This window comes from Myiozetetes cayanensis, unplaced genomic scaffold (assembly GCF_022539395.1).
Source record: "Myiozetetes cayanensis isolate MyiCay16 unplaced genomic scaffold, myiCay2020 scf17, whole genome shotgun sequence".
Taxonomy (NCBI): Eukaryota; Metazoa; Chordata; class Aves; order Passeriformes; family Tyrannidae; genus Myiozetetes; species Myiozetetes cayanensis.
In genome coordinates this window covers 13,646,842-13,674,335 of record NW_026087378.1, presented here as the reverse complement: position 1 = coordinate 13,674,335, position 27,494 = coordinate 13,646,842, and the positions used below count along the sequence as shown (strand labels likewise).

The window sequence follows — 27,494 nt, the reverse complement described above, 5'->3', positions numbered from 1 at the left end:
GAGGGAGGATGGCAGGAAACCACCTATTCCCAGCTTCCTGGGAGGGGTGGAAAGCAGCTCCACACAAACTTGGGTTTTTTTGCTGCTTCCGGAAGTTCATAGCAGAAAAATACTCTGAGAAAATTCTAACTTGTGGTGGCTTATCCCTTCTAACCCTGGCCATCACTCAAATAAAAAATGGCAGTGGTCTGTGGAAAAAAGAAAAATAATTGAAAAATAGATTCTTATGTCTTTCCAAACCACCAGAACAGTTTACCCATTCCTGGGAAAAGATGCAATCAAGCAACATTTCCCTCAATGTCTGAATGCAGGAGAAGGCTTAGATGAGGCTTTCAACGAAGATAATTTTATATTTGTCCTGTCAAATGCAGAAATAATCAGGTTTTTTTTCTCTTACCCTAAATATTTACATCTAGGTTTGTTTTCCCTCCTTAGTTTGCTTGGCTGGGGAAGAAAAATATTGATTTCTTTTTGTTTGTTTGTTCATGTTGGATTAAAAAACCCAGGATGTAGCTGGATATGGATTGGGGCATTTATCAGTTACACCTGGAAGGCACCAAATCCCAGTATGGTATGATGGGAAGAAGGTACGAAATCCTGGATCCAGCAGCATCAGTGGCAATACTTCCCTTAGTTTTCATGACCTCTATTAGATAGAAATAATAGAATAATTCATCCTTTCAAGGGCAAACAATGATTTCTCCAAATTAAGTGACTCAGTAGTGATCCTCTTCAAACTGGAAGCCACCTTGCTCTGTTTGAGTTCTCAAGCACCCCAGCAGCAAGTGTGGTTCTACCTGGAGAAACCTTCAGCACAGCTCTGGCTGGGAATTCTGGCTCAGGAATTTCCAAGGGGAGATGCCAAACTGCAGCTGGGGTGGGCTGGGGAGGAGCAGCCCTGCTCGTGCCACTGTGCTGGGGAGGATTGGGATGGTGCCTGGGATGGTGCCTGAGCTTGTGGGGCCTGGCTGAGGGCAGGGGGAGCAGCTCTGTGTGCTTGAGGCATCTCCTCCCGAGGGGGCTGTGCAGGCAGGAGCTCCCCTGGGGTCTGCAGAGGTGTTGGTGTCCCTGCAGCCCTGACTGTGCCAGCCAGCGTTTCCTCTCAACAGGTGGCTGCAGGGCAGTGATGATGGAGTGATGCAGCTCAGGCTCTGGTACCCAGCAAGGCGCAGCTCCTGCTGCTCTAACGTGGCGAGTGGACCTGCAGATCTGCAGGACTGCTGAAAACACAGCCCTGAGGGAGCCCTGGGGCTGTCCTTGGCCTCGGGTGGCACACACAGATGGGCACCTCCAGCAGCTCCAGCTCCTCGCTCTGCCATCCCAGCGCCTCTGCATGAGGAGCAACCCGTGAGTAACAGCTGCCTCTGCAGACAGCAAATCCTGCAAGTGTTCTGTGGTAAACCTGCTGCTGCTGCTGTGGGCAGGGAGGATGCACTTTACTCTGAGAGCAGGGGATGAAAAGCCTCTGTGGCAACGGCTGCGCTTTGAGAGCGGCTGAGCCCAATCCTCTGCACAGGCAACTGTTTATTATCAGAATAACTGATCTCCCAGAGCACTTAATGCCCTGCCTGCACGGAAGGAGCCAGCTCACGCTGCAGCATCACAGCCTTTTGCTGAGCATCTGGGTCTTACTCCAGCAGCAGTGCTGTTAATTGCAATACAAGTGCGTTTCAGGGATTTACCTGTTTCAGTTGCTTGTTCAGGGTGGTACACAGTGAGAATAACCTGAAATGGCTGTATTTGCCCAATTGCTAAGCTACAGGTGTGCAGTGGCAGATCTGTGCCTGTCAGCAGAGAACCCAGTCCAGGAATAAGTAGATTTGCACCTTGCCTATCTGTTTGTAGATAAGAGCGTCACCTCAGAGCCAGGCAGTGGATATTGCTGATAGACTGAGCCTGGGTGCTGGCTCGCTCCTGACTTTGACCTTGGCCATTTATATCACTGGAGCAAAATTTTGCGTGCTTCTGTTTGCTCACATGGAGATAAGGGCGCTGGTCTCTGGATTAAAAGTGTCATTAAGGAGGCACATTATGATTATAATTATTATTTTACAAGCTGAGCAGCGTGCAGAAGCTGGCAGTGCTGCTGCTGAGCTTCCTCAAGGAGCGTGTGCCTTTGCAAAAGGGTAGAGGGAAGCGTACGGGAGGATTTTCTCATACATAAGCTGAGGAAACGGATTATCTGTGAAACAGCCAACAGTTTTTATTTACTGTGAAAATCTGAGTCTCACTCTCAATTTCCCATCAAGATAAAATGCAGGCATTTGGTTAAAATGGCAACTTAATGCTCCAGAGGTTTAATTACCAGCACTCTATAATCAGAATCAACACAGAGTGCAGGCTGTAGCTCCCAACTCCAGCAAGAAATGCAGCTCCCCACAAAGCAGTCAATAAAAAGAAGATATATAGCATGTGCTTGGATTTTGTGGTCCTTCCCACAGCTGAACTTGCAAATCTGCTATTGCTAATGGTTTTCTTTCAAAGTTTAGGTTCTCCCTTAGCTTTTAGCAAACTCCAGAACTCCTTATTTCTACATTTCAACTTTCTCTGTGTAATACCTCTATATATAGTACTGAATTAAGGGAGTTCCCAGTGCTGGGAGCTAAATCTCCCATTTTTTTTCCTGTATCAACAGAAAGCACTGAACTAGTCTCAGTAGTGGTGGTTATTGGAACTTTGCAAGGGCCTTGGTTGGAAAGTGCCAAGAAGGCAGGGATGTTTGCTGGGCTGTGGCTGGTGTGATCTCTGGCATGGACCTCCATAGATCAGATGATTGATCCTCCTCCACTGCAGTTCCTGGTGCTTTTCTTTAAGACTTCAGGACTTGTTAGATCACAGGACCAGCTTGGGTCTTGCTTGGTACAGTCTTCCCTCTTCAGGTTCAGATTTCTTTTTTCCAGTGCATCTTCTGAATGGGGCTGTTACGCTGTCCCAGCAGGTGATCCCTGTGACAATTGCACATGCTCTGTTATTTTACCCGTTCTTTTGCAAGTTGGGTTTTTAGGGAGCAAAGCCTTCAGCTGCCCTGCAGCTACACTCCTGTCAGGCACTAAGCAAAGCACTGTTAGCAGCGCAGTCCTCTGCCTTCTGCCAGGGGTTGAGCCCTGCCTTTACATCCCAGGATGCTCCCAGATGCTGCAGTAGCAACCACAGAAGTTGCTCTCAAAAAAAACCCCAAGACCCAACTAACTTTGCTATGGTTTCTGCTCTTTCTAAGAAAGGGTTAATTTTCCTCCTCTCAGCCCCCCATAAAAAGCAGAACATTTTGTATCCTGCCCCTACTGACTTGTGGAAATAAGAGATACCCTATTAGCAGTCCTTGTCCAAACACAGTGTTGGCCTGGTTAGTGCCAGCACTTTCCATCCAGCACTAGTATTTGTTTTTCCATGCTCTTAATCTTAGAAATTGAATCGAGCCTGATAAAAGTGACTTCCTGAATATTGCATAACAGTTTACGTCTGTCAGGAGGGAAGACAAACAGACCTGACCTTGAACTTGGAAAGTTTCCTCCCAGCAGGTAAGAGCTTCCAAAAGTCTGTGCTGGGGCTCCTGGTCTCCTTTCTGTCCAGGGACAGCAGAGAGGCTTCCCTGTCAGCCATCCTCTGCAAAAAAAAAAGAAAAAAAAGCTTTGGAAAATGCTTTGGATCCTCCTCTGGGGACCTGAGAATCCCCCGGAAAGAGCTGCAGCAGGAAGGCAGCTCCATGTTCTTGCTCCGAGAAGAAGGCAGAGCAGAAATCCTGTCCATATCTGGCAGGGTTTAGCCTCCAGGGATTAATTAAAGGCTTTTTCAGTTTTTCTTTCAAACCTCACAACATTCATCCCCGCCTCACTGAATAGGGAAAAGGGAGAGGCATTTTCTCTGGTGAAGCACCAGCCTGTTTCAATTTTCAGTTTTACATTGCAGTAATACGCTTTTCCTAAGGGAACACCACAGGAAGGGCAAACTTTGGCTTCTCACCATTGGAGCATTACATCATTAACATGAGCTGGAAATCTGAGCAGCGGGCAAAACAAATTCCCTACACTTAATTCCCTCTTTCCTTGGTGCTTCTGTCCCTCTTCCTTGCCCATGGGTAAAGCAGGTGGAGGTGTTGGCAGAGCCAGGGGTTGGGCACCAGTGGATTAGGAGTGGGTGGTGATGCTCCAGCAGCAGGGAGGTGTCCTGCATCCTCTGAGCTGCTGGTAGTGCTGGCACTGGAGACCAACAGAGCTCTGGGGCAGCAAAACCCTTTCTTCTGTGGCTCAGGCTTGTGGTGATGGCTGCCAGGGTGGGGAAGGAGAAATGTGAAACATGTGGGGTCTTTTGCACAGGTTTCCCAGTACCAGAAAACTGGAGTTTGGAGGCTCTGGTTTTTGGGCAGCATCCTGAAGCAGCAGCACAGCTCCCAGCTCATCCCACTCTGAGTGTATGTGTGGTGCCCTGCAGCCCCTCTGGCGGTGCCCTGGCTGCAGTGCTTGTTTTCTGACCCCATTACCTATTCCAGTTTGGATTTCAGCTGCTTAGGCTTGATTATTTTAAACCCCCTCTATCTGATTATCAGCAACCCAGCCAGGCCAGATATGAAGCTTCCTGGGGGATCCCCAGCAGTGTTTCAGAAGGATAAACTGCCTCTCATTCATGCTTTTGGGAGTTTGGTCAGCCAAGAGAGGGGGGGAGTTACTGGGATATTCCAAAGAGGGAGGGAGAAAGCTCCCCCTGTATTTCCTGTGCTACAGCCTCACAAATGTCAAACTTTGCCGTGGGATGGAGTCCCTCGCTGCCCTGGCAGTGTGGGGAAATGTGTCCTGGCAAGCACCCCGGGAGGTGTCAGTGATGGGCACACACTAACCAGCACTGGCAGGGAAGGATGCTTCTGGAAGCAGAGCAGCACAGGGACCCGCTGGCATGGCCGGGTGCAGCAGATTGGTACCCAAACCAGACAGCCCTGGGCAACCTCCCCAGAGCTGCCTTGCTCTTGCTTTTCGGTTTTCTATTGTTATCCTAAAGCTGTCTTCCTCCTCCTCCTCCCCCCAGCAGGATGAGGAAGCCTCCAGCTGGCCTAGGAGGCTTATCAGCTCTGTCTGGCTGGGTGTTAACAGTTTATTTGCATAAGTACCTGTCCCCGTCATATGCCGCTTGCCTTTGTGACTCACTGGAGTTGTTTGTTTTTCCTGCGGCAGCCAGGCTTGCGGCTGCTGCTCCCCGAGGGATGCCAGGGCAGATGCCACCACCCCCGGGCACCGCGGGATGCCTGGCACGCTCGGGACAGGGCGCTCACCCTCCCTGGCTCACCCGCTCCTCCTGCCCTGCGGGACCAGCTCGGAAATTAAATGTGTAACTGGCCGGGTCCTCTTTTCTCCTGGCTGTCAAGATAAAATTAAACTGACCCCCCCTCGGCTGTCCCTGCCTGGGGAGAGCAAGGCTTCCCCTGGCACCACAGTGCCAGCTCCTGCTGCAGGGAAGATGCATCTGGGTGGAGGGCTGTGTGATGGGGATGTGTCTCCTCACTGCTGTTAGCACTCACAGAATGTCCTGAGTTGGAAGGACCCACGTGGATCATTGAGTCTGACTCCTGGCCCTGCCCAGGACAACCCCAGATGGTGCTGCCCAAACGTTTCCTCAGCTCTCTTCAGGCTTGGTGCCACGACTGTTTCTCTGGAGAGCCTCTTCCAGTACCTGACCATGCTCTGGGTGAAGAACCTTCATTTTAAGGAGCTGAGACCCTTAAAACCTTTTCTTTTCTGAGCTCAGGTCTCTGCCCCAAAGGCAGTGTGATCTGCCAGACCAACCCCCCTGGCTGTGCTGGAGCACCCACAGTGCAGCTCTGCCCCAAGTGCTGGTGGTGACCGCAGAGTCACCTCCTCAGGTAGGAGCCAAGTGATCTTGTTTCTGCTCATTTGCTCTGAAGGGTTTTTCCATCCATTCATAGGAAGAGAGTCATTAATGTTAAACTTCTGCTGCCAGGTACGATTGATTTGAAGATTATAACCATTCTAAAGGGGGTATGTGTTGCATATACAATGTGTTGAAGTCCTGGCATGCAGGAATTGTTGCTCCAATGGTTGCCTGATCCGTGGAGCTCAAGAGAGAAGGGCTCAGACAACCGTGGGGCTGCTCAGCAGCCTGGCAGGCAGAGCCAGTGAAGAGTGGCCAGTTTCAAAGGGCAAAGGTAAATTCAAATCAGCAGCTGGTACATCCTCTGCACAAGGGCTGTAATCCTGTCCCAGGAGATGACAGACTCATGGTGTAATAAGTCTCCACGCTGTTGTTGCTGTGATATTTTCCTTACATGGTGCACGTCCACGAGGTGCTCGCAGGAGGGCAATGCTCAGTGTGGGATCCTCCCTGCAAGGAGCTACCAGGACTGAAGGATTTCCTTCTAAATGTGACCCAGAAACCTAGGAGTTGTCCTTCCCCTCCATGGCTGACGGGCCAGTGAATCAGGTCTGCACCCAGCCAGCCACTTCTGGTATGTGAAAGTTATTTTAGACACGTTTCTGGTGTTCATCATATCGTTCATCACATAAAGTGCTTTTGCAGTGTACCAGTTGAGCTGTGCCAGTTGTGTTTTGCTCCTCTGACTGGGAAATTGGATGGATGGATGGATGGATGGGGAAGGCTGGTGAGAAGAGCAAGGGATTCAGCTCAGCACACTCAGCCTCAGCTCTGACTGTGATGTTACAGGGCAGGTGGAAGTGTGAGAGCAGTGAGTGTGGAAAGGCAGATAACCAGCAATTTGCTGTGAGTGTGATCATTGAAGGGGATCAGTGCACTTGGTTTGTCCAAAGAAAAATGCAGAGAGAGAAAACAGAGGGAGAAGGAAGCAAAAAATACATCACGTGAACCATCCAAGAAGTGGCTAAAGGAGCAGAACCAGAGAAGGATACATTCATGAAGCCAGGAGAGGGCTGCAGGAATCTCATTATAAATATCATATTAAGTTGTATATCTCAAGAAATCCTTGACTTTTCATCTTTATCTCTTTTCCTCAAGTGCATTAAGAGCTGACTTGTCCTTCTGGCTACTCTCAGGTCTTTCTGAGCTGCTGCTGCCCATCCCATGTGCCTCCCTCTCTTCTGGCTGCACCCAGGCTGAGTTTGCTGCAAGGGAACACTGCTCAGGCGATGGAGTATCCATGTCAGCCCCCCTACGGCTAAAACCAACCTTGTAAGCAAACCCTCATAATTTTATTTATGACTTTTGGATGAGATAATGGTTTTCCACTTTGAAAAGAAAGCTCGCTACTTCAACATTTATTTTCTATAAATGCCTTGGCATTTATATTGCAACAGGAGACTGTTCAGTGACATTATCTGATAAATATCGTGTTATACAGCTGCAATTTACAATGCATATATTTTTAACGGTACTTCTAAGCTAAATTAAATGCTTCTAAAATATGGTACTTATGGAAAACAAATGTCTTTTCTAGCAATTTTGTTTTTCAGGGTACACTATTTTTTTAAAACCAGATACCATCTTTATCCTGTCAGGCAGTAAATTATGCACTTGCACTTTCATAAACTCTCCCCTTGGGAACTTAGTCAATGAAATGGAAATGTCTTTTTCACACCCTCCAACTCCAGAGAAATACAGGGAAATAGCCAACTCGGTTATAAACTGAATCCACACAAAATGTGGATTAATGCAGTCCTGATGCATGTATTGTTTAGCATATGTACCATTCACTCAAATGGAGCTTTGAGCTGTGACTGGGATCATTAATGTCTCTTTTTTTTTTTTTTGTAATTTGGGGAGTAATTGCATGTTCTGTGGTGGGATCTGCAGTAGGAAGATACAGTCTGGTGCCAGGGGGTAACCTCCCTCCCGAGCCAGGACTCCCGTGGGAGGAGGAAAGCTCTGTTGGCCTGCTCAGGGGAGTAAAACACAACAGCTTTTACACCTTGGTGGATCTTTCCTGGGTTGTGGAGTGGGAATGGGCAGGACAAGGTTTAGAATGGCCTGTCCTGCCTTTGGTATAGCCTTTCAGGAGGGAGAGCAGGGGCACTGAGGCAGCTGGACCAGACGCTCCCTGTAGGTCCCTTCCAACTGAGCTCTTATTCTAAACCTACTTCTCTTTTCATCGTCCATCACCCACAACTACCGAGTTTGCCTGTAGCAGTCAAATATCTTCATACAAAACCCCACGTGGTCTGAGGAGCTGTGCTATTCCCTCCCTGCACTGAAGGTGGAAAGTGTGAAATGCCAGCAAAAAGGAAGCAAAGGAATGAAAGCAGGGAAGGGTGGGAGGGTGTTGCAGGGGAGGCTGCTGTGATGGCCAAGGATCCCTCCAAAGCAGGAGGAGCTACAGCAGGTCTGCTGTCACAGGAGGGGCACTGGAGCTGCTCACCTCACTACTGATGGTCCTTATTTTCCCAAATATAACTCACAGGCCCTTTGAAAGCCCCAGTTCTTCCAGTCTGGCGACTGCATGAAATGTGGGATGTATTATATGCACTTGGCAATAGAGGAAAACTTGGAGAAAACAGGAAAAGCAACAACAACAACAACAACAAAAAAGGAATCTTGAAATTTGGCAGAAAAAATGCAGTGCACAAACCCCACAGGAATGTGAGCATCTTTGCACAAAGCCACTTATGGATGCATTCCTTAAAGGTAATCCCTTCAGACAGAGTGAAGCTGCCATTTCTTTGAAAGATATTAAAGCAGCTGTTGCTAGAACATAGAGAATTTCTGAGCTCTCTGTCAAGGGATGGACATTTGTAATGCTATATCTACTTTATTTACAGTTTGATAGCAAATTCCCAGCTACTGAAGGTAATTGAGACTGCAAACAAAATCTCACTATCCACTGATCTGCCAAATCAAATTTTTTCTCCTGTAAGTATAGTGTTTTTCCTTAGCTTCAGAGAGGAAAAGAATTATGCAGAATGAATGAGAAAGAGAAGGGATTAGTTTATATAATGACCACAGCAACCATCTCTCCCTTGATCTGTCTGTCATAGTTTATTCTCAAAGATGGGAATGATTATTATTGTAATTTAGAACAGAGCTTGTTCTCTCTCCTTCTGCTGCCTCTGCTTACTACTCTCCAAATTAACACATATTTTAATAAAAACTAAACATCCTAACTCTAGCTGGGGTATGGGATGACCCCAGCTGGGATATGGGCACAGCAAGATTTTCATCTTCTCTGTGTTCCCCTCCTGGAATGTCTGGGCACTGCTCTGGTCTCTGATAGGAATTAAAGCAGCCATGAGGCTATTCTAATGACTTCTGGCTACCAGAGGCCTCAAAGAGGGTATCTAAGGCAGTAAATCAGCAGCTATGTGTCTCCTCTGCCATTTTCAAGTTGTGTGGTGCTTTTGAGGATCTCCAGGAGCATCTCCCTGCTCTGTGGTGGTCCCCCAGCATCAGAGAAGGAACAGGCTGAGGGAGCTGAGCATCCCTCATGGTCTCTCACTAGCTAATGTCAGAAAATACATTGTTTCTAAAGCTCTTCAAAATTACACCGGATTTTTTTGCTGTATTTGGGGACTACTCGCACTCCCACGGACCTGTCCCACCCGTGTGTCTGGTGCTCGTGTACTGCAGTAATCAACTTTGATGCCAACAAGGCAACTGGGTTTTCCTCCTTCTCTCCCCTGTCTGCACCGAGATTTTCACCAGTCTCAACTCTGACTGAGAAATTTTATTAAACCGAAGCGTTGAGAGACGAACTAATTTATGCACTTCTTCTCCTGAAGTTGCTTTAACACTTACTTTTGTAGTTGTAACTCTAGGGTGAGTAAAGTCACCCCTAAAACCAAGGTATTCATGCCTCATCACCCCAGCAAAGCGCTCCCCCAGGGTGTGAGGCAAGAGCTCTGCAGCATTTTGGGGACTCATGGTTAGTGATGGGATTTAACTCTGCAGAACTCATACAAAACTTAGAAAAGACTCTGCCCTTCACTTCAAAACATCTGTTAATTCTACTTGTGTGCTCATCATCGAAAGGCTGCCTATATTTTTCCTTTCGGGTTTGCAAAAAGAAGCACCGGTGAATGAAGATGAAAGGGAAATGTTGCTGGTTTCTTCCCTGGAGATCGTATTTCTTACTTGTTGCATAACTGCTTATTTTAGCATCAATCAGCCGAGCCTTTGTTGTGCAGACAATTCTGTCCTTTTAGAGGATTTGTGCAGTATTGTTTCTTCCAAAATGCTTTTTTTTTTGGTTTTGTTATTAGATTTATTTCTTCTCTTGGCAAATGCCAACTGACAACACCCTGTCAGAGCTCTTCATAAGTGCTACATAAATGTCATACCATGTAAACTGAGTGTTGTATACATCATATACATGACCTTTCTGCAGAACCATCCATCAGGTACTATCTGAGTGTGTGTGTCACATTTATGTATTTGCACACAAGTTGTGTTTAAGTGTGCATGTGTGGTAGCCAAAGTTCTATTATGGAAAGTGCTCAAAAGGCAGAAGTGTCTGAACTCTTCTTGCCGGTGCAACTTCATCTGCCCCCTTTGGCTGAAGCAGAACAAGACTTCAATTTCATGTTCAGATACTCTTTTCCTTCTGCATCGCTCTGTGTGCAGTGAGATGGTCAGCAAGGGGCTCAGTGATGCCTATTGTTCAGCACATGAGCCTGGGCAGAGTACATTATTCAGCACATTATTCACATGTCTGACCACTTTTGGATTTCACAGCAGTAGAAAACACAGCTCAAATACTTCCCTCTGCAGTTTTCAGAGCAGAGCAAGGTGCTGATGTTCTGGATGGCAGAAAATGCATTGGGGTTTTATCTAGGCACGCTATGGACCTGCCCTGCCTTGCTGTGACCTTCCTCAGAGGTGTTGCCCAGAAATCATGGAGAAATGGCCTCAAAGGGTGGCAAGGCTGTAGTGTGCAGTACAGGACCAGAGCAGGGGGACCTGCAGGTTCCTCAAAAGACACAGTAATTATTGTCCTCATGGTTCTTTCTATAGCACTTTCCACTACACTGCCTCAGTGCTTCAGCACCTTCATCAATCCTCCCCAAACGCCCCTTTTGAAGATGGGTCAGGGTGACACATGGATGGATTAAGGTCAGTTCTGACTAATTCAGGGTACTCCATCTGAAAAGCATAATGCCTGCTTTTTTTCAGAGCATTTAACATGATACAGCACTTCATACATGCAAGCACAGCACCCACTGCTTCCAGCTGCACGAAGATGGATGTCAGCAATTCAGGCTAAAGGTTTCCAGCCAGTGTGGGCACTACAGCCATCAGCAGCCAAAAGTTTGGGTTAATGACTTTGTTAGCATCATATAGCCTGGGGCAAGGGCACCGAGGGAATCTGCTTCTTTGGGAGAGTTTTATCCTATTGTCACAGTCTCTCTGAGTCTCACAGCCCTTGCATTGCTCCTTGGGCAGTTTATGGTTCTGCAGATAAGATGAGAATCTGGCCAAAGCGTTTTCTTTCTGGCTTACACAGCGGGTCCAGGGTGTGCAGGCGTGGTAGGGGAATCAGATTGGGACAGTGTAATTAAGAACTGCATTAGAGGATGTGTGCACAACAAAACTGGTATGGAATGTCTCACGTGGGACACTTCTGATGTTCTGACCAGGTAACACAATGACCTTCACAATATCCCTCAAGGCAGCCTGTGCACAGGGATGAGGTGGGACCCATAGGTGAAGTCCTGGCAGTGAATGTTGCTGGATGCTGGAGCAGTAGGATCAGCACCCACTGAGGTCCCTGGGGCTGACAGGGACTGACAGACGGGGGCTGTGCCCATGTATCCCACTACTTTTGTAATCCACTTTTTAACCAGGGGCTGATGTTGCCTGTTCCCTGTCCCTGGGGGGGTCTGTTGAGAGGATTCTGAGCACCTGGGGCAGCAGGTGCCCCATGAGCAGCATCTTCAGAGATTTCAGCAGCATTGGGCTTCCCCCCACCCCTCCCCTCCCCCGTGTTGTGAGCTGCTCTTCTTCAAAGCCCAGTAATATGACTAATTTGGGTGGGTTTATCTAAAAGACCATAAAAGGCTGCTTCATGCCAAATTTCGAGACCCTATTTCCAGAGTTACAGTCAAAAAAAAAAAAAAAGGCAAGCCTAAGAATGACCAAGATGATGCTCTTCTACTCTGCTTTCATCTTTGGAAGAGGCAAAGGATTTGGAGCGTTCAGAAAACATCCAGCACAGGCTGCCAAGGCAGAAAGTTGCAGCCTAATTCATTCAAGTTTGGCAATTTTTAAGGAGCCACAACAGGGATGTACTGTGGGGAGCATCTGGCCACCGTAGCTGTGGTTCCTAGTGGTTTATAACCGGTAATTCAGCGTTTTAGAGCTCACCGGCTTAACGAACGTAAGAGACGATGGCAGATTGTGACTGAAAGACCGTAAGAGATGATGGCAGATTGTGACTGAAAGACTGTCTTTAACCTGAATTTTAATCTTCTGCAGCAATGGTTTAAAACAGTGCAAGCCAACTTCTGTAGGGTCCCCGGGAGCTGGGGAAGATGCACGGTGTACATCCAGTTATTATTATTTTAATTCAAGAAACCGTTTCTATCCCGACAGCACCGCTGCCGTTGTTTTTAATTCCGGGGAAAACAGCTGGCAACAGGCAGCCCTGAACCACCCAGAGCCCAAAACACTCGTCTGGGGAGCGCGCAGCAGGGTCACCCCGCGGGGAGGCGGCCGCGCCGCTCCGCACCTCTGCGCGGAAACTCTGCGAAGTTTTTTTTGGGGGAACACACGCATGTACAGACACACACGCGGGTCGGGGAGGGGGGCTCTGCTGCCGCAGCCGCATCCCCAGCCCCGCCGCTCCTCGCCCCTCCGGAACGGGCGCGGAGGCTCCGCGTCCCCCCCCACCTCCCACCCTCCCGGGCGGTTCCCACGCCCCGCGGCCGCGCAACTTCGCTACGCGGGTGCGGGAGGGAGGGAAGCGGCTCCGCACCGCGGCCCCCGCCCGCCCCGCGATGGGCAAGAACCGTCTTTTTGACGCAGGAGAAATGGCAAATTTTAAGTACGTCATTAATATGGCGCCAAAAGCTTTTTTTTTTTTTTTTAAGTATAAGCTTATTTTTTTTTCCTTCCCCCCCTTTAAAAAAAAAAAAAAAAAAAGAGGAAAAAAAAAAAAAAAAGAAAGGTTGGCGAAGCCGCCCCGTGTACGCGTGTGCAGGGCGCGGAGAGGGGGAGCGGGCGGGGGGCGGGCGGTGTGTGTGAGTGTGTGTGAGTGTGAGTGCGTGTGCAGGGCCGGGCGGCGGGACGGCTGCGGGGCGCGGGGCTGCGGGGCTCCGGGCAGCGCCATGGGGCCCCGGCGGCCGGCGGGGGTGACGCGGGGCGGGCGGCGGCGGCGGCGGCGCGGCCCGCGATGGGACCCGCGCTGCGACCCGCGCTGCCCGCACCTGGCCCTGCCGCGGCGCCCGGGGAGGAGAAGGAGAGAAATTGAAGATTTGGGGCGGCCGAGGCGGCGGGGGGTGGGTGGGGGTGGAAGCGCCGCCACCATTATCCGTCCCCGCTCCGAAAGTCGCTTCCCCGCCTCCCTGCCGGAGCCGGAGCCGGAGCCCGGGCGGCGGCGGGGCGCGGAGCGCCGGAGGAAGTGCGGGGTGAAAAAGAAAGAGAAACAGGCGGGCAGGGCTCGCCCGGCCGCGGCGGAGCGGCCATCTCGGCTGGGAGCGGGGCCGCATCCATGGAGTTACCGGGCGGGTGCTCCTGAGGAGGGCCCGGGCGGCGCGGCCCCGGCAATGACACCGGATTGAGCCGCCGAGGGGGCTCTCCCGGCCGGGGACTGCGGGAGCATCCCCCGCCCCCGCCTCCTCCCGCCCGTCACCCCAGAGACCGGCGCAACTCCGGGCGGACACTCTCCTGGCCAAGGTAAAGGCTCGGCGGGGTGGCGGCGGGAGCGGGCTGGGTTTGCAGCGGATGGTTATTTTGCAGCTCCCCCTGCTTTTGCTGTATTTCTGTGTTTTTTTTTTAATTTATTTATTTTTCACCCCCCTCCCTCCCCCGGCTGCCGGGCGGGGGATGTGCAGCATTGCCGGGGCGGATGGCGCACGGTGGTCACTCTCCCTTGGAAGTGCGGGAGGGAGGCGGCGGGGACGTAAACAAGAACTTTTCGAGGCTCGGTTCGCCGCTTCGCCCCCTTTATCCCCCCGAATTAATGACTGCGGCAGCGGCCCCGCGCCCTGCCCTGCCCGCCGGGAGGGGAGGGGGCGCCCCGGCGGCCCGGGGGGCTCGGGCGGGCTCCGCACCGGGGGCTGTGCGGGCTCGGCGCGGGGCCGCGGAGCGCGGCGGGGCCGCGGGCGCGGAGCGCAGCGCGGGGCCGGGATGGCGGTGCCCGGGGGCGTGGCGGCTGCCGGCTCCCGCCTGCCCTCCCCTTCCTCCCCCCTTCCCTTCCCTTCCCTCCCCACCGCGGGGCTTTCCCCGCCGCCTTCCCCCGCCGCACCGCGCTGGTGGGTCCCGGCGCTGCCGGGCCCGGGGGGATGGGGGGGCACCCTCCGCTCCCCCCCGCGGCATCACCCGCGCTCGAAAAACATCCCGCGTCCTCCCCCCTCCCCGCGCTGTGGTCCCCGCGGGGCGGCCCCCCCTTCTCCCTCCCTCCCCGGCCACCTGCCCCCTCCCCGGGCGCTCTCCCGCATCCTCCGGGGAAGCAGCGGCGCCCCCGCCGCGCTCCGGCCCCTTCCCCACCTGCCGAGCCGCTTCCCGCTCAGGGTGCGGGGCTGGGAGCCCCCCGCGCCCGGGGTGGGAGCAGCGAGCTGGAAGTTGGGAAGCGCTGCAAAGGCGGGAGGCTGCTGAATTGTCAACCTCGGGAGGGGAAGGAAAAATAATCATGTATTTATCTCTCGCCATACCTGCACATCCTGAGCGCCTTTTGAGTGGGAAGGGAAGGATGGCATGGCACTCGCAGGGAAAATTCCCAGCGCCTTCTCAGCACCCACAGTGAAAATTGTTTACTGGAGGGTTCGAGCCAGGAGCCTCCGACGGCTGGGACATTTTTAGGAGGAGATTTTGCTTGAGGGAAGAAAAATTCAGTGATCTCAGCCTTATCCCCGGGGGTAAGGAGCCCGGCTCTTAGGAATGGTGTTTGACCTTTAAGCATTTATTGGCTACTGGGGTTAAAATAAGCTTTAGATAGAAGTAAAAATAGCTGGCAGAAAGGTTAAATCGAAGGTTAAATTTGTTTTTCCTAGGAAAATTGGGGCTGATGTTCAAAAGTGTAGGCTTGGAGCAAAGGATGGAGGGTACATCTTAGGGGGTCTGTAAGCAGGGAGATGCAATTCCTTTAAAGTATTGATGGTTGCTGATAGTGTTTGACACCCGAGTTCTGAAAGCTGGTGGGTGGGTGGTCCCCACACTATTTAGGTCTGGTCTTTGCCTTTCTATGGGTGTTCCGTACAAAGATCGGAGTGCCCGTAGCTCCTGTTGATTTCCTCGGAGCTGTGGATGCTCAGAGACCTGCAGGATGGGGCAGCCGGCTGTGGGCGTGGAGCCGTGCCCGGTGTCCCTGCCCGGTGTCCCTATCCTCATCCTTCCCCCCAAAGGCAGAGGTGGCTCCAGTGCCCTCAGTAACCTTTCTGACTACCTGTGCTCTGTCCGGGCTTGCTGAAGAAAAAAATAGATAATTAGAGGGTAACGAGTCAGAAGAGGCAAGTGGAGTTATAAATGTGAGTAGTAAAGAAAAAAATCCCCTTATAGATGTGGAGAAGGGCAAAGCACAGGAAGTAAACGAGGGCTTGTTTTGTTTTAAATTGAAATGAGATTAAATTTTGCCCCAGGGAGCCAAGACAGCCAGCAGAGTTGGCGTGGAGGAGAGGAGGGATGGCTCACTCCTCACCTGGGCACCTGAGTTTTTGCTGGAAAGTTGGGGCTGGCAACAACCTGTGGAGGAGGCGAGGGGCAGGCGAGCCCCGGCGGGCAGGGGCAGGCTCCCACTGCCCGGAAAATGGGTGTTCTGGGTCCCAGGATCCTGCCTGTCTGCGTTTACACTTCTGCAGGGTTTCCAGGGGGGTTTAGAGAAGCTTCCTCCCAGACGCGAGGGCTGCGCACCGCGGTGTGCTGAGGGTCTGCCGGCCCAGCCGCGGCGCGTCCTTCGGTCCAAAACTTTGTTCTCCTGTTACTATGAAATTATGGCTCTTCCAATTCGGGGGACGCTGCTGCTCTCTCAGAGCCTCCCGTAGCAGCACTTGGCTCCGGAATTGCTAGTGGGAAAAGGCGATGGGAAGAGAGGACAAGCCTCCCACGGTGTAAAGGCTGGGACGTTCCAGCCCTCCACCCTTCTTATTACACTTTCTAACAACTGCTGTTCCTAGACAGAGGGGGGAAAAAAAAAAAAGCAAAACCGGCTGAGGCAGAGGGGGAAGCGCTGAGGGGATGCGTCGGGAGCATCCCCGCGGCTCCGCATCCCCGCGGGCCGTGGGGCGGGCGCGGGGGGTCCCCGGCGCGGGGTCCGCTGGCCGGAGCGGTGTGCGTGCCGCTGGGGGCACTATGTTCCGCTTGTGTTCCTATTTCTGGGCTGGAGGAACAAACAGGGAAGTGGTTTTTCTGCAGTCTCATTGCAGCTCGCAAACAGAGCACATCATTCAGCCGGTGTTGCTCACAGCGTCAGAGGTGACGGCGCGGGGACCGGCGCGGCGCATCCCTCAGCCTGCTGGGGAGGCTGGGAGAGGTGATGAACAAATACTTTCCCCCCTTTTTGTTTTTTTTTAAATTTTTTTACTGCAACTTACGCAGGTTTCTGTGCCTGTTCCCTGTGGATTTCGGGAGCACAGGCGTGTGTGAATTTCTCTCTTGGCTTTGCCACAGTCCAGAATGGTTCGTTCTTGCAAACAGCCCTTGCACAGGGTGCTGGGGTGCCACTAAAATCTCCAAATCACACGGGGCTTGATGTACAGAAGAGTTTGCAGGGAGCTGGGAAACATCAGGGGGTTCCCCAGAGCACAGGGACGGTGGAGGGGTCCACAGAGGACTGGGGAAGGCAGGATAAGGCATTTTGGTTTAGTGTGGATGGGAGCGGGCACCTGTCCCTGGGCAGCGTGCCCAGAGGGGACAGGAGCTCAGGACCCGGGCACAGGCATCTGTGCCAGGGGTATTGCTGCCTTCACCTCTCCCAGGTTGCATGGGCAAAAATTGCATTCCCAAGAGCTCTTCTCCAGCCCTCCCCTGCTGTGAGGCGGGACCAGCCAGCCTCAGACCATCATCTCAATTTAAACGCCAATCCTGGTGCTAATTTTTCCAAGGCCCCGGTGATTTACATTTGTTTAGGCTGATGGAGGGCCATCATCTTCCTTGGTTTAGCATTTATCTGCCTTTCTCAGCTTGAACAAAGGCAATGCTAAACATGTGTTGGTTTGCAAGCAATTCTGGTCTTTTTTTTTTTTTCTTGGTTTTCAGGCTTTAGCCAGGGCTGTGCCTGTGGATTTGAGTTGCAGACACTTCAGGGGGATGTTCATTTGTTTATAAAAGAAATCCACATCTGTTTCTGTTTGAATTTTTTAAGCAAGCCTACATAGAAACCTTTCACTGGGTTTCTGGCTCCGTAAAAACTAGATTTTGGGCCAAGTTTGACCTAACAGTGACCTTTTCAAAGTATTACAAATTTTTTTGGTATTTGTTTATGACTTTATTAATGATGCCATGCGGGGAATGGGTCAGTTAAAGGTGAAATTAACTTCTAATGTAAACAAAAGATTAATTTTGGAGCAGAGAATGTATTTTGTGGAGACTTAAGTTGCTCAGTAGTTCACCAACTGAATTGCTCCTGAGAGCTTGTGGGAGCTGGAGCTCCATCCCTGGGCGGGATGTGGGCAGTGGGTCCCCCCCGCGGTGCCAAAGGGGTGGTGGAAGCCCAGCCACCATCAGACTTTATAACTCTATGATTCAGATGGGGAAATGGCCAAATTACCCTTCTTCTACAGTAAATTCCTCGGTTAAGTGCCCTCTTTTACTACTGTTGGGCTGCTCCTGATGAGTCCCTCGGAAAACACCATCTTCTTAGCACGGCCTGGAACTTAATCATTGCCTGGAATGGGCTGGTTTTGGCCACAAATTTTGCTCCTTTCAGGCACACAGTGCCTTGTGTGCCATCCCCTGCCCGGGGGGTGCTGCTGTTCAGAGGTGTCCCTACTTTGCTCAAGCCAGAATTTCATTCAGAAATTCAGTGCAGTTTGGTTCTGAGGATGCTGTCCTGGATCCTGCCAAACAGTGGCAAAATGATTTACTGAAGTAGAGCCACTGTTTTACCTGCAGTGTGAACCCCTTCTGTATGTGATTATCAATCCCTGCTGTTATGTTATCCATATGTTATATGCAGTGAGCATGTAAAGGTGTGTTCTGGAGGTGAATGTGGGACAGATGCAGGATGCAGGGACCAAGTGCAATTAGAGGGATGATCAGTGCATCTCCTCACGTGTGTATCAGAGCCAAAACCAGTCCCAGCATCTGATAGCTGTGCTGAGCATTGACTGTAAACCTTTTCCCTGCCTTGGAAGGAGAGTGATGTCAGTGACACTGTGTTGCTGTAAAGGCAAAGATGGGGAACCTGGGAAATCTCACTGGCTATCAGTAGCATTCCTTTGCTTCAGCTCAGGTGGTTATTTTCCCTCCGTTGGCTTTGGTTTATTTAATCTCTGTGATTAGGAACTCCAGAATCAATAAAAGCATTGCTCTGTCTTTGTGTTCCAAATGCCTGTTTGCCACTTCAGACCAGTAGAAACCAGTTTAAAAGGTTCAAGTAGAATTTCCACTAAAAGTAAGTAAGCTGCAGTTAAAAGTATCTTCAGTTTTATTTTCCCCAAGCAAAACCTAATGGCTACTTGGAACCAGGCTGTTTTAATAACATCTGTTTCCCCTTGAATCACTAGGGGAAAAGTATTGATCTTACCATATTCTCAAGGAGTGTTTTAAGTCACGTTTTGACAGGGCAATGCCTTACCACAACACTGATAGTTAAAATGTTTAGGATACTTTGTAGTATTTTCCCTGATAATGCTGTGATAACACAGAGGACATATATTGTAAAATACAGATATTGCATGGGTTTTATACGCTTATGTGGAACATTTCCTGATGTTTGGGGGGGAATGTCATGCTCCAGCTTGCTATCCAGTGTGTGTGCTGCTTGTACCTGCTGCGACCAAACCACACAAAACCAGTGTTTAATATCATTCCCACTCATCATTTGTGGAAGCAGTAGTGTGCATGACATGTCAACACCTTTAGATTCTTACAGAATATCTCAGAAAGTACTGGGAAGATGTCCATGAGATTAACATGGTTTTCCTGTGGATGTGTTTTGGCTCACAGCCTGTTGGGTATTGTCCGCTCCGTGGGTATCCCTTTCCCTCCAGAGCTCCCCAAGCCCTGTGTTGGGGGCCACGTTGATCAGTCACCAGGCACATTGGTAAACTGGGGTCTTCAAAAGCTAGAATACCTTTGTAATTCTGTTCTTTTTTAAAAGCACCTACCCGTACAGATACTTGACTTCCAGTTCCGAGCGCTCAGTTCCCGAGGGGCGAGTTCAGGAGAACCTGCTGATTTCAAGCGCTTCTGTGGCTCGTTCAAAGTCACAAAGCAGATCAGCTGAGCTTGAAACGGGGTCTCCTAATCGGTGTGGTGGTACCTGCTGCTGTGATTTCGACTCTGAGAGGATGGAGAAGTCACAGCAGCCGTGCAGAAGCCACTTGCTGACCCCGTGGGAGCTGCCTGGCTGTGCTGGAGCGGGCAGGGCGGTGCAGGGTGATGGGAAGTGTGCTTGGGGCTGGGCTGGTGTGTGTTGCCTGTGTGACAGACACCCCAGAAGTCTTTAAAAGAAGGAGATACTGGCTCCACATACATGGGAAGATGAGTCAGAGGGTAAAACCCCGGGCTTGTGGTATGCAGGGGTTCTCTTCGGGTCCGGGGTGCTCGTACTTCCCCCTGCAGACATACCGAGAGCGTGCACAGTTTCCATTCTTCTGTCTTCACATTTCTCAACCTTGCAGCCCAGGAGTTTGGCTCACAGGACATCTTCTGGTCCGTGGTGGAGCACCCTGCCATGGCAATGCTCTTTTCAGAGGAACAGCCGTTTGGTTGCAAATCCTGCCTGGACGATTTGCCATGCAAAGCTGAGTGATCCAGGTGTACCCTCTGTGACTCCTGGGAGTGGGGAAGGCTGGTAAAACACCTTAAAGTTTTAAAAAGCCCTTTGAGGATTGTTTTCTTCCTTTTTTTTTCAGCCTCTGAGTAGTTTTCTGTCTTGAGGGAAAGGACTGACTGGTGCTGGGTTAACACGGTGTGCAGATATTCAGAGATAACAGTGATTTGGTGCTGAGATGAGTTTTCTGCACATTAAGTGTAATGTTCAATTTCTTTTGTTACAGATGGAAGAAAAACGACGCAAGTACTCCATCAGCAGTGATAACTCAGACACCACTGACAGTAAGACCTTTAATTCAAAGCTTTGAACAAGATTCACCTCCAGCCGGGAAAATGCTTAAATAATTACTTTGCAAAGATTGGAGGAAACTGCATTTACTGGGAAGTCCCTGCACAATGAATTGTGTGCAGGGCTGGGTTTGTCAGAAACGCAGCAACAAGCTGATACCAATTTATTTAAACACTTGGCTGTGGCTCCTCTTAACTGATGAGAGTGTCTCCCTCGTGTGAGGAGTCTGGGCGAGGAGAGCTGCTGATTGCAGATCTGCTAACAAAGCAGCAAACACCCTTTGTAGATGAGTTGTCCTTTCCTGTGAGCTGCAGCCTGAGACTAGTTTGCTCTTGATTTGGGTCGTACGGGGGAAAGGGAAGTTTTTATTGGAGCCAGGGTAAAACTGGAGCCGCTTTGTTCCCTCCTTGCAAGCTGAAGAGTGATGTGGGAAAAGGGATAAAGCTCAAGCCAGCAAAACTTGCAAGCCCACGCTTGCTTTTCAACATCTACCTCACTTCATCCTCGTTCAGGAAAGCACAGGAGCATGTGCTCAACAATAAACATGTGCAAATGTGCTGAATTTTGGCTATAAATAGAGCACTTTCCTCTCCCACTTATCCCAGGGTTTCACCCACTGCAGACATACCGCAGTGCCTCGGTGTTCAGAACCCTTGAGGCACCAGCCTAATCCCTTGTCTGGGCTCCAGAGTTTCTTACTGGTTGCTCTTGGTCTTTTACAAATGTCACAGTAATTTCATCTGGGCCGTGCTGGGAATTTGCTCTCCACACTTTACAGGATCTGGCTGCTGGATACCCGAGAACGAAAGGGACTTTGCTAAAGACACTAAACTTCTGGGCCTTTTCCTAACCGGATGATGGGGAGATTACAGGGGGTTATGGAAAGGCTGATCTTGCTGGGTTTGGCTGCCGTTCCCACAGCTTCAGCCAAAAAAACTGTCAGCGTGAGAGGAGTTTGCACCAGCAGTGCCGACGGGAACCTGCTGTCGGGCTGCTGGCGGGGACCCCCGTCCTGCTGCAGCCCTGGGGGGGCCTGGGAGCTGAGCTGTGCCCACAGAAAGTGTTTCAGGCTCTGTCAACACCGCTGGCTTCTCGTAAAACGAAACATCTCTATCTCAGAAAGGGGTTTGTTTTGGAAGCTGCGCTCCCAACTTCCCGTCTCCTTAATCCCCAGATGCTCAAGGGCTTACGGAGCAGCTCGTGGGCTCCGCTGCCTTTCGGGGGTAAGGCATCTTTAATCATGGTGTTAAACTACATGGCCTTATCTCTGCTGGGCTTGGATATTTATGCTGCAGGTGATATCTAAGCTGTTGACAAATGCTCTCCTGCAGGATAATTGTAAACAGAGTGGTGACCATCTTTTTTTCGTGCTCTGCCAGGAAAGGGTGGTAGTGGTGTGTTATCCAGATTTGAGTAGTTGTAGCATCACACTGTAGCTTGAGAGGAGGGGGCAAGGTGGAAATTAGTGGCTCAATCTCTCCATAAAAGCTGTGGAGCTGCTGCTGCCCTCCTTTGAGCAGCTCACTGAGTAAAGCAGCATGTCCATGTGGCTGCAGCATAGGGATGTCTGCTGTGGGCTTTGCCCACACAGTCCTGTTATGCACTGAAATGCTGTAGAAAAGTTATTTAAATGGAGCTGTCTTTAGTGACATCTAGCCTGACACTGCAGTCAAAAAACCAGCTGCCTTTTGAGAACAGGTGATGCCCCCACATTTGGTCTTCATTTTATGAAGAACGAGAAAGTGCTCTGCAAGTAAAGAGTGCAAGGTGAGCTGGTGCCTCTTCCCCTGCCAGCAAAAATAGGCATGTGAGATTTATCTGGGCTCAACTGCCTGAGCTGGTGGAGGAACAGACATTTCCCATTGCAGTGGTACTGCACCCTGATCCCTTGGGTCAGCTCAGCTCCTGACCAGATCCCTTCCTCTTTACAGGGCTCCATCCCTTATGTGCACAGTCAGCCATACAAGGATAAAATCAGTGATAAATAGGGCTATTGATGGTTAATTTGTTGCACCCTCACAGAAACGTTTTTATATGGTGGAATCTGGAGGGGTCCTGCTATAGGGAAGACTGAACTATCATCATTATTATACAAAAAATCCAGTAACTAGTTTGTTATTTATTATTAACAAATATGGCAGTTTTCTACGTGCCAATGACACAAATAGATTGGAAATAAAGATCAGTAATGTAATGGTCCCAGAACATTTCAGGCTTTAGCTACCCTTGCCTTACAGAGGTGGTAGCAGTGGTGATGATACCACTGCAGTCAGGATGATGAGAGACCATTCATAATGCTCCCTGAGGAAAGTATTCCCAAATCTCAAAGCAAATACTCTCTTACTACTGGAAAGTGTAAAGTGCCTTTGCCTGATGTGTTCTGCTGTGTGGTTCCCAGTGGATGCTGAACTGCACACAGCTGTGGGAATTCTCAGTCCTGGTGTGGGCAGAGGAGTTTGCCCCAATTTTGTCAATAGTTTTGACCATGAGGTCTGAAGTCCATGAGCTGTTCAGATACCTGTCTTTAAGCATCCTTGCTAGAAAACTTTTACCTCCTAAATTCCTAATCCCAAGAGACTCCTGATTCCAGGAATGAGCCCTGACTCATTCCCTCTTAGAAGCCAGCCTCACTTGTGACTTTGGGTTTTTCATTTCTGATGTCTGCATTTGAAAACAGTGTTTTTAAATTTCAGGGGCCTCTATTTCATCATCTGCGTCATCATCAGTAGCAGGAAAGTGATGTTAGTGTGTTCTGGTGAGGTGCCCTGGGGTGTGCACAAAAATAATGCCACATCAAGGTATTATTGCCTCTCAGTGCTGGCCCAGAGTGTTGAGGCTGTAGCAGCAGGGCTGGTGGCAAAGATGTGGAAAAAACTTTTGACTCTTTTCCAGGTAACCTGTCTCTGTTGCCTCGTTACAGGTCACACCACATCCACCTCCAGATGCTCCAAAATTCCGAATACCAAATCCCCCTGGTCACGGCAGAAGGAGAAGAAGCCCTCTGAGGTATGTGGGCTTTCAGGCTTTTGCCAGAGGGGGGTTTCTCATGGCACCGTGCTTGCCCAGATGTGGAAACCAGCGTGTCCCTGTCTGGCTGTGGGCAGTGGGTGCCAGGACAAGGCATCTCCAGGAAGGCAAAGCCACAGCTCCTGACAGTGGTGCCAACCCCAGCTCTGCTCAGAGGGAGCAGGAGGGGAAACATGATGGGCATCTCTGATGAAGGGTGAGGGGTCCTTGTGCCCAAAATCCTTGTGCCCACCTGTTGATGCAAGTGAAGAGAGGTTGAGTTTGGTGGGACTGGGAGGCCCTGCAGTTTTGGGGTGTCTTTGTGCCAAGGTTTCCCGTTTTGGGTGCCCGCTGGGTGCCCTTTCGTCGGTGGCACAGGTCACAGCACTGATGGCAGGGGACGGTGACGTGGAGGCTCCTCCCCGTGAGCAAGTGGGAGGCAGGGAGAGCTGTGAAATGAGAGACAGCACAGCTGAGTTGCAGATCATGTTGTGTTGGTTTCCTCCTGTCACGGGGCTCAAGGGCATTAAGCCGAGGCCGTCGGTGTCTGACCTTGCCCGCGGGGTTTTCCCTGGCTGGGACGGGCAGTGCTGCCCACCCTGGGGACACTGCCCAGGTTCCCCTGGCAGCTCTGCAGTGCAGGCCCTGGGACTGGGGTGGGAGCAGCTGTGTGTCCCCGGGACTGTGCTGGAGGGGACAGTGCTGTGCCCTGTTTTCCTCCGTGCGCCTCGGATACATTTCCACGAGCCATGGAAACTATACCAGGCATGAGCTGCTGTTGTAGCAACCACAGTGTTTGGCAGTGGTCATCTTCATGTCAGCAGCAGCGTGAGCAAAGCCAGAGGGACATTGTTCTCACATTCCCTTCCCTCTGGACCAGGGTCTGGAGTCAGGCAGAGCTAAGTTTAGAAGCAGGTGAAGCTGGCATGGCTGATGTGAACTCCTGCCCAAGCTCCCCCCGTTTCACCTCTCCTGATGCTGTGGCCTGCTGAGCACAAACCTCTGTAACATCTTCCTTTTGCATCAAGCTGAGTAGAGATTTTGAGGTTTTCCTGTGGTCACTGCCTGAATTACAGCTGCACTTGGTTTTTACTGCTCTGACAGGTTTACATTGATATATCTTAAGTGTTGGTGAAGGACAGAGACTGAAAAAGTCCAAGTTGTTTGTGCCGTGGGAAAAGAGAGGGACTGAAAAGCTGTTAGTACCAGCTGAGGTAGTTGGAAGCACTCCAGAGAGCAAGAACCAGGGGTGCAGATGTCACTGGCTGCTGACAAGGCTGTTAGAAAGTTGAACATTAGCACTGGTTATAGATGTGTCTCGATACGGGTCAGGGGGTGATTTCTGTGAGCTGAATCCTTCCTAGGAAAATGAAGGATTTAGGGGATCTTCTCCTCCTCCTATGGCACCGTTATCCCCTTCTGAAAAAATGCTTATCCTTGTGCCCAGTGTGTCCAGAAAGGCCTGGGGTGAGCCCTTCAGGTGCTGTCAGGTGGAGATGCCCAGTCGTTGGACCTGGTTAGATGTGACAGCATGTGACTCATGCATCAGGGCAGTGTGATGTGTGCCACCCTGCTGCTGCCCAGTAAAACTTTCCTCCCAAGTGTTGCTGCATCTCTTTACTGCATCAGTGGTACAGACAGGCTTTTGTCTGTAATATGAATTAGTTTAATCAGCCATTTAGGATTTTACCCAGCTGCTGATGAAGTTACTGGATATAAAAGTCCAAGACTCCAAGCAAAAATGCTTCTGGACTTGCTGAAGGGTGGTCAGACCTGGATCCAAGTTGCTGCTGTACAACAGCTGGAGTGAAAACTAGATCTTAGTCCCTGGCACCCGGGGAGATGTCAGATGTGGTGCCTGTGGAGGGCCAGGCTCATCCCTCTGCTTCATGCTCTGTTATGCCCTGAGGAGGATTCTCAGTGAAATGTAGCTCTGGAACAAATAAAGTGGAGCAAAAGCTGAACAGTGCCCAACTTAGCAACAGTTGGGACAGAAAGTGAACCTCTGTGGCTTATCTGAGCTGAAACTCCAGGGGAATTCGGGGAGGCGATGTGTGATTGCTCAAGCTGGAGCTTGGCCAGGATGCTCAGGCTGACAAACCATCTTTTGCAAAAGCGTGGTGGGAACGCAGGCAGATGGAGCAGCCCAGGTCTGGGCCGTGCTCCCCTTTCCCTCCATCGCCCCTGCGGCTGCCGTGTCCGGGACTGCTGGAAATCAGCTCCAGGGGGAACCCAGGGATCCAGAGACAGTGTGTGAGGTCGGACATAGGATTGCCCCAAGATCTGCAGCAGTGCTGGTTAGTGGTTACTCCAGTATGGATTTCCTCTACAACAGCATCTTCCAAAATCTTCCACGAGTGACCCAGCGCCTTCCCTTCCTGTGATCACCCCTGAACCCCTCAGGTCCACGTGTGGGATCTGCTGTCTGTCATCTGTGACACACTGCAGGGTTTGGCAGGTCCCTGAGGATTTCTTGTAGGAACCCTGGAGGATTTCAGGCACAGACTGGGATGGGCACCATGTCCTGCTGGAGCGAGTACTGAGAAATGGAAAACATAAACCACACCACTGCCAAACTGCTTCACGTGAAATGGCGAGGTACCTTGCTCTTGTCCATCCTGCTGAGGATGGAAACCACAGGAGGGTGACAGGGAGAGCAGGATGAATGTGTTATCAGATTTGAACCCCCAGACATTTGGGCCTGGACAAATCTTTTCAAACAATAACTCAAACTCCAGTTTTACAGGTGGCTTTTAGATTTGTCAGGAGCTGCAGTGGGTGCAGGCATGTCCTGAGGGATGGCGATGCTGGAGGATGGGCTGGTGGAGCAGGACCCACTGGCCTCTCCTACCCCTCTCCAAGTCATGTCCCCATTTCTCTGGGAGCTGGAGAAACCATGCATTCCCCCTGACAACCCTGGGCAGGACATAAAAAAAAAAAAAAATCAAAAGCATTAGTGTTACATAGTTATTAGTCAGGTCAGGGGGTGATGTTTATTATGAAAGGCTCTGTGAGAAGGGATTAACTATACACATTAAAAACCACCCGATACGAGGCATCTGGAAAAACAAGCTTCTTACCATGGAAAAGTACTGAGCTGTTTGTAAACATCCTCCAAGGGGCCATTGCCAGGGAGGGTGATTATATTTATCTGTGCCTGTCACGGGGCTCTGCCCGGGCTCTTTCCTGATGTGTCCCAGGCACCAGGCCTCTGTCTTGGCTGTCTCCCTTGCAGAGGTGGCAGCTGCCCTCCCCTACCCCTTCCTGGGCAGCAGAGCCGTGCCCGGGGCACCACCAGGCTTAGCCCCAAAGGCTCTGCAAGAGCCTTTGGGGCTAAGCCTGGTGGTGCCCCGGGCACGGCTCTGCTGCCCTGCTTCTGCCTGAAGGCACAGGGAGGACGTGGGCAGCTGCCAGCAGCTTCTTGCATCTGCACTGATATAGCAGTCTACCAATCTGGTGATTTTAATTAATCTCGTTAGAGCTTGGAGTTCGGTGGCTGGTACCCCATCCCCGTGTCCCTGCGAGGTCGTGCTCCCTTTCCCACGGGGGGCTGGAAGGAGGGGATGCTCCCTCAGGCCCTACCTGTCCCTACCTGTCAGTGGCTCTGAGGCTGCAGCAGGGAGTGAGACATGCCTGAAGGAGGGATTTCTGCTCTGAAGGAGGGATTTCTGCTCCTGTTGGTGGCACATCAGCACAGCCCTGCCCCCGGGCTGCTGGGGACAGAGAGCACACGAGCCTCGCTGGTTTGACTGCAGTCATCAAACCTCTCTGCTGTTCCTGACAGGGAACAGTTGTCAGTGTCTAAGGAGAGAATATAAGAACAAGGCAAGTGTTGTAATGATAGTAGCCGGTTCTATCTGCCAGCTCCCAGCCATCAGCGGCCCGGGGACTCCCTGGGATGCCTCATCTGAGTCACTGCTGTGTTAGTCATTAGCTCCAGAGCTGTTTGAGATCCAAAATGCTCACCTGCGCTGCTGGAATACATTGTGGAGGGACTAAAGGCTGCTTTTTTTGTGCAAACCACCTGCCTGACAGCGCCCCAGCCGTCCCCCTTTCCCAGCTGGAGAGCCCTGCCCAGCCTCAGCTCCGCTGCTCATCCCGCCGGACATCCTCACGGCCCTTCTCCTTCAGGAGGCGAGGG

General features: G+C 50.9%; 1 protein-coding gene and 1 long non-coding RNA gene across 2 annotated transcripts in view; one reads left to right on the top strand and one right to left on the bottom strand.

Moving 5' to 3' along the window:
• Positions 1–987: 987 nt before the first annotated feature.
• LOC126638494 (uncharacterized) lies at positions 988–14,950 on the bottom strand. The gene is made up of 3 exons (XR_007628617.1): positions 14,778–14,950; positions 3,490–3,603; positions 988–2,945 (listed from the first exon to the last, which is right to left on the bottom strand). It is a non-coding gene; the product is annotated as an uncharacterized LOC126638494 (long non-coding RNA).
• JADE2 (jade family PHD finger 2) overlaps positions 13,419–27,494 on the top strand; it is a 70,463-nt gene continuing 56,387 nt past the window's right edge. The window contains 3 exon segments of the mRNA XM_050312402.1: positions 13,419–13,800; positions 20,283–20,340; positions 23,268–23,353. Coding sequence (XP_050168359.1) covers positions 20,283–20,340; positions 23,268–23,353 — 144 coding nt within the window. The 5' untranslated portion in view covers positions 13,419–13,800.